This window comes from Nipponia nippon, unplaced genomic scaffold, assembly GCF_047370975.1.
Source record: "Nipponia nippon isolate SJK-2023a ecotype South Korea unplaced genomic scaffold, ASM4737097v1 scaffold_39, whole genome shotgun sequence".
In the NCBI taxonomy this organism is placed as follows: Eukaryota; Metazoa; Chordata; class Aves; order Pelecaniformes; family Threskiornithidae; genus Nipponia; species Nipponia nippon.
Genome location: NW_028262357.1, coordinates 540,278 through 553,961, shown reverse-complemented (window position 1 = coordinate 553,961; position 13,684 = coordinate 540,278). Strand labels below are relative to the sequence as shown.

Here is a 13,684-nt window from a genome sequence, read left to right as displayed (position 1 = left end):
GAAGAATAGCACATGGATGCCAAAATAATACTACTTTTTCATATTATGAAATACTAGCATAGACTTACTAGGTCAGTTTCCTGTCTCTGACAAGGGCCAGTTGTGGATCTCATAGAAAGAATGTAAGCATTGGGAGAGTGTGCACTGATCTTTCTCCTAGGGTACTTTTTTCTAACATGTTTTCCCCGAGGACTTCTTCCTAGTTTCCAATAATCTGAAATTTAGAGGTTTCCTGAGATGACTTTATATCTGGATCTTTGTGTTTGTATTAGCTCTCAATAGACTTCTGTGATTATGTCTAGTTGCTTTTTTTGAAGCAATTTACTTTTTTGTCTCCATGATAAAGCCTGTATAATTATCCTCATTCTGAAAAAATATTTCTATCTCTGCTTTAAACCTGTTGTTTGCTTGGGTCATTTGATGACCCTAGTTCTTGTATTGTGAGATACAATGACTAATAATTCTATAATCACCCTCTGAAAGTATTTAAGATGTGACAGGCATCTATTACATCTTCATTTTGCTCAATGTTTCTTTGCTTCTTCAATCCAGTCATAATCTGTTTAACTCTCCTCTTGTGGAACAGTTCATATGTTCAACCATAATTCTTGCCCTTCAGTCTGTCTGTTCTGGTTCTACTGTAAATTTTTTGAAATGGGGAACTAGGACTGCATGCAGTATTTGAGATGTAGATTTGAAGGGTGCATAATGATGCTTGGTATTTTGTTCTGTAATTCCTTTCCTTATGTTTACCAGTTTTGCCTTCATGACTGCAATTAGCTCATATATGCTGGGTTTCCTCTGGCCATGGGTGTTATTTTGCGTTTCATTACAGTCAGTCAGTGAAATGTCACTTTTGCAACACTAGACAGTCAGCTTAGGTTCTTACCAACTTGAACAGTTGTGTACCACCAAATTTTGGTACTTAACTATTCCCTTAGTATCTTCACTTAGTTTGTGAGTAAACCACAGATACTGGAGTATTCTGCTGCAATTTCCCATTCGTTTTGAATACTGCCACTTTTTTCCAAAGAAATGCACAGGATAAACTGTATGTTGGTACGGTGTCTATAAACAGTTGTAAATAGTTGTAAATAAAAGAAATACATAGTGAAAAAAACCACTACTAATATTTAATGAAATAATCTTTCTTATATTTGCTAATGATACAGCTAAATGGGTTACAAGAAATATATCAATTAATTTTGATGTTTTTAAAAAATTTACAGGAGATACCTGGTTTTCTAGTACCTTACTGGGAAATGGTAGAAAATGCATATATAAATACCATCAAAACTATACTTAGATGTCTAAGGGATGAACAGCACTCTATGATTTATTACATAGCAGATGTTAGGTGAGTAGAAACAGTAGCTTATTACATTAATAGTATTTTGTATTTTCCCTGTGGCATTCTAGATGTCTTTTAACACCAAAATTATTTTTACCATAATTTACAGAAAAAAATTCCAAGATTATTTGAAGTGTCCAGATCTTAAGCAGGAGTTTGTATCAAAGTGGCAATCAGATTTTAATTCAGTTGCTGATGACCTGCGAGAAGATGAGGAAACAAAAGCAGAACTACACCAGAGAGTTACTGTAAGTAAATGGCAAAATTTATAATAGACCCTAAAGTATTATTTCACTGTATACAAGCTCGATGTAACCTGAATGATATTATTGTTTACATTTTTTTCCTTTTTACCACTCCTCTTAAAATATTTCACTTCCTCTTGTATGTAAGGTGTTCTTTCTTCCTTCTTTTTTTTATGTTATGTTGTGGTATTCTGACACATTGTAAAATAAATATTTCTCTCTTTTTCTTTACGTTTTATGGTTTTCAGAGATTTTACTCACAAGTTTGGACATTTCTGTCACATTCTGACAAATCTTGGCAGTCTTTTTTTTTTTTCATAAATGACATATGATAATATGTGTTTTCTAAAACTGATTCATACAAAGTACAGAGAATTTCTTTGAAATGTTTTGACTCAGGTAGATCTTTGCTAGGTCATACATGTACTGAGAGTTTTTCTTCACAAAAATCCAACAGAGTAAGGGTCCTAACAAGTTCAGACGCAGATTAAACATAGGCAGCAAATAGAGCTGACTTTGAATTTATCAGATTCCCATTTCAGAACAGACATGATTTTTAGTTTAAACCATATCAGGAAATGCTCCGAGAAAAGGGGAGAAGAAATAGAATCACAGAATCATAGAATCATGAAGGTTGGAAAAGACCCTGGCAACATTGCTGGTTGAAGACAACATTGTTAGTTGAAGGGAACATTGGTGGAATCATGGATGAATTCTCTGAGATGGAAAAAGCGTTGGACATCCTTTTCTATAGCATTATTTCAATAGAATGAAGTAGAGGACTTAAAAATCATCATCCATTTTCCTAATTTCTTCTCAGTGGAATTATAAAAAGACTGGAATCATTCTGTCCTGTATTTTAGAAAGCTAAAATTTAAAATATTTGGCCTTTCTCTCCTAACAGAAATCCATGTTTGACATTGTCCATTTCAAACTAGGTTAAGAGGAGGTGATAGTCCCATATGATGCAGTGAGACTCAGATACAGTGATAAGGCTAAGAACAGTAAGTGAGGTAGTTTGGAGTAAATATTTGATTTCCAGAATTTCTGTTTCTAAATGACCCATTCTAGTCCCTGTGGATCCCAAACCTGTTCATGAATGCGAAGATGGCACTTCCTCTACGCTTTTAAGCCCTGAATGTGAGAATTCTGTCATCCACCCTTCCTTGATGCTGGAAAAGGAGAGAGAGGAAATGAAAAGAGTGATAATCTGTGGAACATTTTTCCTCAAACATTTTCAGCTTCCCCAGACTGCTCAATTCTGTCGTCTCAGCTGGACCCTTTCTGAAACACTATCCACACTGGAAGCTGCAAGCTGTGAAACCTGAAAACCGAATTTCTCTCCTATCAACTGGAAAATGTAAAAATTCACCCCATTTTGTGATATGTGAAAAATTCCTCAAAGGCCTAAAGCCCAAATGGCAGCCAAGGCTTTGGCATCATAAAGATCCAAACTCAGAATGACTGTGGATAAAATACACTTCAGCAGCCTGTCTCCATGTTACACTGTCTTTCAGCAATTTCTGTGACTTCCCTCTCACTCCATTGCTGTCATGAAACATGGTCAGTCACTTGGTCCCACTACTTCCCTTGTTCAAGATCACAGTGGACTTAACAAATGCATCCATTTTTTCTTTTTTTCACCCACCTGAGTACAAGGAAAGAAGGAGAAACTACTTCACTTTGAAAAGGAGTGGTGGGAGAGAAAGAGACACATAAAACATGCTTTTAGCTTCTTCCAGAGGAAGATATTTCACTGTCTTCCTCTCCAGTTATCTCCATTGCTTACAGTAATTCAAAACTGTGGCTTGAATAACATGAGGACAAAGAAGAAAATGCTCCTCTTTACATGTCTCAGGAAGGTACTGGAAAGAGCTGTACATCAGTTTGTTTTGTTTGCATAGTATTGGGTTTATGTGGCAAGGTTTTGGTAGCAGAAGGTCTGCAGTGGTGGCTTCTGTGAGAAAACATCAGGGCCAATGCCAGCCAGCTCCAAGACGGACCTGCCGCTGCCCAAAGCTGAGCCAATCAGTGATGGTGGTGGTGCCTCTGTGATAGCATGTTTAAGGAAGGGTAAAAAATGCTGCATGGCAGCTCTGAGAGAAGAGTGAGAAAAAGTGAGAGAAACAACTCTGCAGTCACCAAGGTCAGTGAAGAAGGAGGAGGTGCTCCAGGTGCCACAGCAGAGATTCCCCTGAAGCCTGTGGAGAAGACCATGGTGATGCTGGCTGTTCTGCTGCAGCCCATGGAGGACCCCACGCTGGAGCAGGTGGACATGCCCTGAAGGGAGCAGCAGCCTGTGGAGAGCAGGCTCCTGGCAGGAACTGTGGCTCGTACAGAGAAGTCCACACAGGCGTAGGTGTTCTGGCAGGACCTGTGACCCATGGGGGACCCACACAAGAGCAGTACAATCCTGAAGGACTGCACACATAGAAAGGACCCACACTGGAGCAGTTCTTGAAGAACTGCAGCCCATGGGAAGGACCCATGTTGGAGAACATTAAGGACTGTATCCCGTGAGAGGGACCCCACTCTGGAGCAGGGGAAGAGCGTGAGGAGGAAGGATTGGCAGAGACAGCATATAATGAACTCACTGCAACCCCTCATTTCCCATCCTCCCTGCACCACTTGAGGGGGAGGAGATAGAAGAGTCAGGAGCGAAGTTGAGCGTGGGAAAAAGAAGGGGTGGGGGAAAGGTGTTTTTAGTTTTGTTCTATTTCTTACTATTCTGCTCTGTTATTAATTGGCAATAAATTAAATTAATTTCCCTAAGGCAAGTCCATTTTGCATGTGACAGGACTGGGTGAGTGACCTCCCTATCACTAGCTTGACCCGCGAGCTTTTCCATCATATTTTCTCCCCCTGTCCTGTGAGAAGGGGGATTAATAGAGCAGCTTGGTGGACACCTGGCAGCCAGCCAAGGTCAACCCACCACTGCAAAACAGGTAAGTTGTATGCTTGTATCTTTTTTATTCAGTAGCATATCCTTACGTGTATATCCTACAATGTGGACAACCGTGAATATCTGATAGCCTTCACCTTGGCTACCTTCTATCTATGCCATCACTGACATGTTAGGTAACCCAAGGACTACTCATTTGTCAGCTTCCCTGTGGCTTTTGTCCAACAGAGGACAACTCTATTTGTCTGAAGTCTTTGGACGGGAGTAGAGAAACAGGATCTGACATACTAGGCTGAGACCAAGACCTGGTGAATATGGAATCACTCATCACCTGAAGCCTAAGCTCCTCATTGCAGGGCTAGTAGTCTGGAACACCTTTTCTCTTTATCCCGAAAAAGGTCAGGTGGGGCCTGCTTGGAGCCCAAGAGACAGCTCATCTTAGCCTACCTTAGCACTGCATTTAATGGCACTCTTCCCATCGCCTCTTATTACATAGAGGTCTGTCACACTATTTCCATGCAGAGATGGCAACGGGGAACAGAATTTGCATGCATGTTGTATGCTTAGTAGGTCTTGAGCGCTGTCGGTGAGCCACATAGTGCTGCTATTAGATATAGTGACTAATTGAAGAGCCCTTAGTTATAAAGAACATTAAAGAAAAATGTCATGGAGCTATCCAAATTGGAATACTTGGACTCTGACATAATTTTCTCAGAATTTTTCATATTGCACATCCCCTTAGAGTATTCTTACAGGTGTATTAGTTAGCAAACCATCCAAGTGGAAAGTTGTTGGTGCAGTTGGGAGCTTAGCTATTCATATTCTTATGTCTTTGTCTAGCTTAGGTAGGTCTTCTCTGCCTGAGGAAAGAAAGGCAGCCTACACATTCATCTCATACCTCTGTATTCTTCTCTCTGATGCATTCATAAAGATACTTTCTGTCAGCTCTCTGTAAGCACATGACTTGTTGACCAGGCTTTGACATTTATAACAATAAAGAAAAAGCCCCAAATAGGCAGATGCCCTATGCACAGGCAAAAAGTATAATTTTTAATAATAAATATAAAAAAGGTATTTAAGTTTTCTTTCATGGTTATTTCTTATATTTGATTTTGTGTTTTAGGACCTAAGAGATCTTCTCTGGGATATCTGTGATAACAGAAGGGAAGAAGCAGAGCAGGAACGTATTGATATCATGAATGATGGCTGGTTACCAGATCATAGGGGGATTGCAATGAACCATTTCTTTTCACTTATGCAGGTATGGATCTCCTATGGAGTCTGCAATAGAAGGGGACAATAAATTTGGAAGACAGTAAGCTTCAGAGGAATTTCATATGGTTGGCTCCAAATAAGTGAGGGATTGAAAATTAGATAAGCAAATTTTCATGCCTCTTCTGAATTTATCTAGAAAGTTAAGAGACAAAAAGTAGATGACATTGCATACATTTAACTGTTTGGCAGGCAGAAAGGGTTAAGAAAAATACCATTGTTATTGTCCAACACCCCAGACTTTCACTCTGTACTGTATAGTGCTACTTTTTGCAATTTTATCAGTCCAGTGAATCATCTGAGTTTTGTAACAGAAATGTTAGAGCTGTTTATCCTTCTGTGATCATATTGACATCTGCTCGTAATTTACAAATTACATAATTCACTGCTGTTGTAGACCCACTTGCTGTTAAGGTTGTCCTCTATTTCCTATGTCACAAAATTATTTCAGTTGCAACTTCACAAAGGTGGCTTGAAATTTTACCTACAGACTGAAAAAAAAATTGCAAGGAATGTTTTTGAGAATGTGATGTCATTTGTTGCTTTTGAGAAAATCCATTCAAATATGACCCAGCTTTTACATTTCTAACTTTAAAGCTTTCAAGAGACCATCTTCAATTAGTTGGCTCTCCCCTCCTCCACGTTAAGCTTTTCCTGTCATTCAGCCTGACCATTAATTACTTCAATTCCTGAAGTAAAGTAAGATTTCCCTGTGACTGCTGTTCCAGGTGCATAAATTTGGTCTAGGACTGGACTGGAATAGACTAGACTAGACTAGACAGGCTTTTCTGTAAACTGAGTGACCATTCTGTGAAAGTTTTGACAACTTTAAAGAAGACAATGAAAACAATGCTTTAAGCACATGCCACGTGATGCTAATTTGGCTGAAAAATCAGGCCTAAGCAGTTTAGGGTGGGCTTCCTCCCTTTAATTCTCTGTGTTATTTTTACATGTTTAGTAAACAAGGGAACCACTCCCTCATCTCATATGAGTGTTGTGGTAATTTAAGTAAAGTTTGTGAAGTAGTCAGTTGCTATAGTAAGGAAACTGTTAACTGTTTTCAAAGAGCCTAAATAATGCTGTAAACAAAGACTTAAGGCCACTGACTAAAGAGAGAGGTCAGAATATCAAATAACTGCTGACTAACTGAACCACATTCATCCTGTAATTAGGATATTTATAGGACTGAGTATTTAAAAAATGTATCTTGAATTATATGCGTGAGGGAGCCAAATTAAATTAATATCACTGAGCTTAAATCTTTTATATTTCTCCTTTTATATTCATGTTTAGCTTTTCAATCCTAATTATTTTCTAGCAGAATTTCATGGACACGTATGATGCAGTCCAGAGGAGATGCAATATCAATCTAATTTGATCTGTCTTGTGTGGATATGCAGAATAGCCATTTAAAATCACAAATACATGTATTAACCATCTATTAGCTTTTATTTTTCTAAAGAAAAATGCAAATGAAACCATTTTTACTTTCTTTACTTGGTATATACTTCCCAAAATAAATGAATTATTAATGCTACAGAACTAAAAATATAATAACTATATCTTTATGTTATGGCTTTATTTGAGAAGCAGCCAAAAATAGGCTTCTTTGGTCTTGAGCTCTCCGTCTGTGGGTTTTTCTGTGGGAAGTTACATATATTCCCCAGGTGGCTCTGTTACTGTATAAACACATAGATTTGTATAAATGCCGTTTATCAGATTTCTTTCCACCTTCTGTGTACACGTTGTTATACCAGAAGGTATTTTCTCCTTAAGTTATGGATAAGTGCTGGTTTACACCACAAAGGTTTTATCCTTTGTTTTGTGAATGTGGTTTTGTGCATTTTCCCATGAATATTTAGTACTGTTTTGTCAGTTAGAAACTAACACCATACTGTATCAATAAATCAAAACATGACAGGTGTTAAATGTTTTTTGAGTCTTACTTGATTTCTTCCAAGATGATTCACACAAAAACATCTTCAAGACACTTAGGTGTGTAAAGTCTGTTGATCTCTTTGGTCCAGAAAAACTGTATGGCTTTTAAAATTTTCTCCATCACTTAACCCTTTTTGGTTTATGCTGTTAAGGATTTTATTTCTTTTGAACAAAAAGATCCCAAAAATTTGCTGGTACTAGTATACTTGCTACTATAGAAATACATATACACCAAAATATATTGTAATTAAATTTAATGCATCAAACATTATTTATTGTAAAAAGTTTTTCCTATTCTAACAACTAAGATTTTTATTAATCCTTAGAAATACCAGTGTGAAGACATTATAATGCAAGTAGAAGTATGCATTGAAAACACTATAAATTTTCAAACAAATATGGTTGGTTGTTGCTCTCCCTCAAACTCTTAGGGTTTAGAATTGCTTCTGCTATCATTTATTTAAAAATGTAACAGAAATTTGTTCTGTCCTGTTTTGAATTGCAATCTTTCTGTCCTTTCTTCTTGAGGTTGAAGTGGATCGTTTCCAAGATACAAAGAGACTTCTTCATGACTATTATAGGGCAATGGAAGGAAAAATCCCAACAGATGACTGTCAAGATTTTACTAGAATCCCGTTGTTAGATATTATTGATGTAGAGCAGAAGGAAGATCAAAACAAATCAACAAGGTAGAAATGCATTATTGAATTACAGAAATATCAACAAATACAATGCACTGACAGCTTTGTGGGTGTATGTGGAAATATATGTGTGTGTATATGGAAATGTATGTGTGTCCTTTTCCAAAGGATGGGGAAATAAGGATTTTTAACTAGGGATTATAGTCAAATGATGAATCATCTTATAGGTTTAATTTATCCCTGTTTTTTTACTGATTTATCTATATAATTTTCAGTAATGCATCTCTGAATTATAAAACATTTTAAAAGCTACCTTAGAAAGAAATCTGCTGTAGAAATGTTTCCTACTTCCCTCTGTGTTGCTGACAGTTTCCAGCACAATCCTCAATAACTAAGTTAAATATTATTATGGAACATAATAGATTTAATATTTGTACCAACAAACATAATTAAATGGGTTATGTAATGACAAATATAAATCAAAGCAGCCTACAAAGATGCACAGAACTGAATGCCATATTAAAAGGTAAGGAATACCATCAAATTTCATTATATCAAAAATTCTGTCAATAATGACACCTGCTTTTTTTAAATACTTAGAGTTCATCTAGAAACTATCTGAGTAATAAGGCTGTGCCCATGTGGAATATATCAGCAGATCATGCTGTCATTTGACATAGTGTTGTCCATCTATTATTATTCTTCAGCTTCTGTAGTTAAACTAGATAGTTTCCTTGTCATCCACACATTTCACCACTTTTGGTCATGAGAAAAGTTCATCCCTTTTCTGTTGCCATGGCAAATTTTGAAAATAATGTTCTCATTCTCTTAGCATATTCTCCAGTGTATTTATAAATTAACACCTTTTATAATGAAGGGTGTGAATTATGCCATATATTTTATTTTTAAGGATTCCTCTAGTTTCTTGGAAGCTGCCTTCACCAGAAATAAATATTACCAAGTCAAAAATCAAGGCAACTCTACAGAAGAGTGCTAAGGATGAGAATTCTGAAAATGGAGTGGCCACTTTTGGGAAAGATGAAAATCTTATTACTGATACATGGCAAGCAGCAGTAACAGCAGTATCAAATATGGTAAGGAATGTTTTATTTATATTTACATTTCTGGATCAGCCAGTCAAAGCCTCCCATTCAGTAGGCAGCCTAAACACACAGCCTTCGCACCATGTGTCTCAGTTTCATGCCTCTTGCTCTACCACTGATATTGCCATTGAATATGTTTGTGTTTCTATGAGGAAAATGTTGGAATCTCTGTATTATCAGCACCTCTTTATTTATAACTGACCCTTTCATTCCATTACCGAGAGAAGTAATTTGAATGTTGACTATATATCTACTTCTTCTATGATAAACTCTCCCCTTATCCCTCAATAAAAGTGTGAGAAAAGGGATAAGATTTATCCTGTGATGCAATGGTTGTTCAAACCTTTCACAACTTCAAAAGCTATGGTTACATTCTTTTTTTATACATAGCTAAAAATAAATTAGGTGGGCTTTTCAAATGTTTGGTTTCTAGGTTCGCTTTTTCTTTTCTCTTTGATCATTTAAAAAGAAGCTAATTTCTGCACCCTTACAGTGTAACTTTAGTCTTGCTTTGCATACTGTTGATTCTTACATCTCTGACTTTTTCCTAGAGTACAGATAATGGGTTAGAATTAAAGAATTAAAACCACTATCTCTCTGTCTTGCATTTGTGCTGTAGAATTTTATTTTTGATAAATAATCAATATGTATTCAATTTAATTAGTTAAAATATCTCCTTTGTTTTGTTTATGTGTGTATGTCTCAGCAAACACTTTCAGCAAGTATAGGCTATTTAAAACAGTAGTTTCACCGTGTTGATACTATGTACTTTACTATGTGTGACTATGGTGTCAAGGTAACAGCTGAAATACGGTCTAAAGAAATGGAGGAAGAAAAAGAACGTCAGCAGCTAGAACTGAAAGAAGATCTTCAATCTTCACAGGCTCTGTCAGACAAAGCTACTGGGAAAGATGCCAAAGATGCCAAAAAGCTTTCTCCCAAATCAGCTACTAAAAAGAAAGGTATTTGAAATGCAGACTTGGTTTTAGCAGTACTTGAAATTACTGAAGTGTAAATATGTCAGTAATACAGAAAAGAGTAAGCCAAGACATTTAATTTGGTTTTAATTTCTCTTTTGAAATGTCAAATGTGACATATCAATGTGCAAAGCTGTTAGTGATAAAGGAGTGCAGAGGCTTTTGAATGGCAATTGCATTTATTTAATCATATGGGTTGTTGCCGTGGTTCGACCCCACGTTAGGCACCAAAAAGGACTGTCATGGTTTAACCTCAGCTGGCAACTAAGCACCACACAGCCACTCGCTCGCTCCCCCACAGTGGAATGGGGGAGAGAATCGCAAGGGTAAAATGGTCATATGGTATGGAATATCCCTTTGGTCAGTTGGGGTCAGCTGTCCTGGCTGTGTCCCCTCCCAACTTCTTGTGCACCCCCAGCCTCCTCGCTGGTGGGGTGGGGTGAGGAGCAGAAAAGGCTTTGACTCCATGTAAGCACCGCTCAGCTATAACAAAAACGTCCCTGTGTTATCAACACTGTTTTCCGCACAAATCCAAAGCATAGCCCCTATGCTAGCTGCTATGAAGAAAATTAACTCTATTCCAGCCCAAATCAGCACAGCTGTTGTTATTATTATGTAGGAATAAATATTCTAAATAGAACCTAGAAAGTAAATATTAATCCTTTTCCATGTGCTGTTTTGGAATTGAATAGTTAGAACTAGTTTATCAAATCAAATAAAATTCCATTAAATTCTGCCTACTTTCCAGCCATAAGTCAAAATATTTCAAATATTAAAATAAAAGTACTGGAATAGAATGGATAAATTATCCAATACCCCAAGATGTTTTGGAATGAATTTATCAGCCATATAGTAGCACAGATCTATCAAGGTCCATCATTTTTATATAGAACTGTAATATGGTATAAATAAAGAACATAAAATCTAATGGTATTTTTAGTCCTAAAAAAAAGAAGACTCCCATTGAGATCGATCTTGCTCATAGGCCTGGCGAGAATCTGTCCAACCAGGTGAGAATACGAAATTTATTTGCAAAAGAGAAACAGACCTAAAAAAACCCTATCTCTTTAGCCTAGCAATTCAGGCAGTCTGCTGGAAGTAATCCTGGCATGTGATGTTCTTCATACAATTTTTCATAAATACTTCCTTGAGCAGGTAGCAGTTTAAGTAACTTCCACTTCTTTCTGCAAAATGTCATAGCTCCAGTAGGAAGTAAGGCTAGTAGCTTAAACCTTGTATCTTTTTCAAAGACATTCTACATAGTGAGAGAGGGGCTCAAGCCCTGCAGGTGTAAGGGTAGCCTGAAATTCAGGTACTCCATTTCCAAGTGAGAAAGCTGTAACTGCGGAGTTATTACGCATAAAGTGGCTGACTTTTTTTCTTTGACAGACATTTTATTTGCACTGTACTCAGTGCTCACTCTCTGGTTGATTCTGCTCATAGTACAGTGAATAAGTATAGCCCTGCAAATACTTAGCCACATGAATACCTAATTTGTGGGCCCCAGGGAGCCTTAGGTGTGTGCTTAGCATCTCAATCCAGCCAAGAGAGTAGCAGATTTTCAGATTTCTAGAAAAGATTTGCTATAAAAAATCAGCAGCTATCACCTATTGTATGCTAAGTGGCTAGGTTGGGGTTTGTGGATTGCTTCTTGGAAGTAAATTTTTGTTCAGACCTTGTACTAGATGACTTACCTGAAATCACAAAACTATAAAGTGACAGAACTGCAACCAGGACTCAGCCGTGCATTCCTCATGGTAGAAGATGAAGTATGAACTGACGTATCTGTAACTGAAGAATTCCCTAGGATACAGCTATAGGCTAGTAACTGGGTGATACAACTTATCACATGTAATTTTATCACTGCTAGATTTGATTATTTGCTTTATGTTGACCTTATGTATGATGTAGATGTCGTTATGTTTATCTGTAACAGCTCCATCTGCTCTTCTTCTAGGACAAAGCAGTTACAAATATTTTAATATTTTTGAGTAATAGTCAAAGTGGTGTGACTGCAGAATTTCACGCAATCTTTAAACACATGATAAAAAAACCTTTACAATGTCTGTTCATAGACATGTAAGTTAAAACAAGCTGCAAAAGCAGCTAACAGAATGGTTTAAAAAGGCATGAAATAACATACTTCTTTTTTTTTTCTTCTCACATATTATGATTTTTTTAAAAATAGCATTATTGTTCTTTTCACTGCTTTGAAGGTAACCAACAATATTTACTAACATAGCATTTTTACTACACTTTGCTAAACTTGAATTTGCTCCAGAAGGAACAGCTATCATTCAAAAGAGGTTTATTTATGTGCTGGTTGTGATAAATTAGTAGATTTGAGGGTCAAAGAGGACATTTTGACCATCTAGGATCACAACAGAGGCACACATACTCAGTCATGATTTTCCATTCAGAAATACATTTTATGGTGTTATTTAACCGATTTTAATACAGTTGTACATGCTGAGTAATTTTATGCGGTGTTAATCTTAGCAGGTCTTGCAGATGTAAAGCACACTTGGAGAAATCTAAATATGTTATATTGACATAAGACACCTGAATAACCACCTTTGTATTCTCATAAATGGTCACATCAAGTAAGGTGGAAAGTGCCATTTTTCATTTAAAAAATATGCTGTCTCGTGAGTGCCTGTGTATGGATACACAAACTTACCAGCAAAGTCCAAAGACTGTGAGAGGTCTATTTTCCTGCAGGACCACCTTCTACTGCATCTGTGGTTGAAGTAAATCCAGTTCCTATAAACCCAGAAGAATTAAAGAAACAAGAACTGACACTTAAAATAAAGCAAGAATATTTCAGTGCCTTGAAACATGAGGGTATGTTACTATTTGGTTACTTACATTGGGGGGTGATTGTTATTCCTAATTTTAATGAACAAAACATAAATTCACAAGGCTTCTTTAAGTCCACACCAGACCAAATGCTTGTACACCTACTACTTTCAACATAGTTTAATCCAAAAACATCTTAGGAATAAATATTCTAAGATTTTGGGATAATAAGGAGGTGAACGGTAGTATCTTTGAAGATCTTTGTAGTATGAAGACGAATTTTAGTGATTCATTGACATGTTTTGTTTTCTTGAGGTTGCTTTATTTTCATCTTATATTTAACAAAAAAGCCAGGATAACAATCTAGAGGAAGACTAAACATATTAAGCTATATTTCAGAATTTCAGAGGCACATAGCTGGTACATTTGAGGAACATAGTTTCACTTGCAGCTATG

At 36.7% G+C, this 13,684-nt stretch overlaps 1 protein-coding gene across 1 annotated transcript in view; it reads left to right on the top strand.

Moving 5' to 3' along the window:
- The window catches only part of SPEF2 (sperm flagellar and cilia associated 2), an 85,704-nt gene that overhangs the window by 37,857 nt on the left and 34,163 nt on the right, over window positions 1-13,684 (top strand). Inside the window, exons 20-26 of the mRNA XM_087773302.1 lie at window positions 1,230-1,357; window positions 1,461-1,599; window positions 5,622-5,759; window positions 8,237-8,397; window positions 9,260-9,443; window positions 10,249-10,414; window positions 13,151-13,273. Of these exons, the coding sequence (XP_087629428.1) occupies window positions 1,230-1,357; window positions 1,461-1,599; window positions 5,622-5,759; window positions 8,237-8,397; window positions 9,260-9,443; window positions 10,249-10,414; window positions 13,151-13,273 (1,039 nt within the window). The remainder of the gene's footprint in view (window positions 1-1,229; window positions 1,358-1,460; window positions 1,600-5,621; window positions 5,760-8,236; window positions 8,398-9,259; window positions 9,444-10,248; window positions 10,415-13,150; window positions 13,274-13,684) is intronic.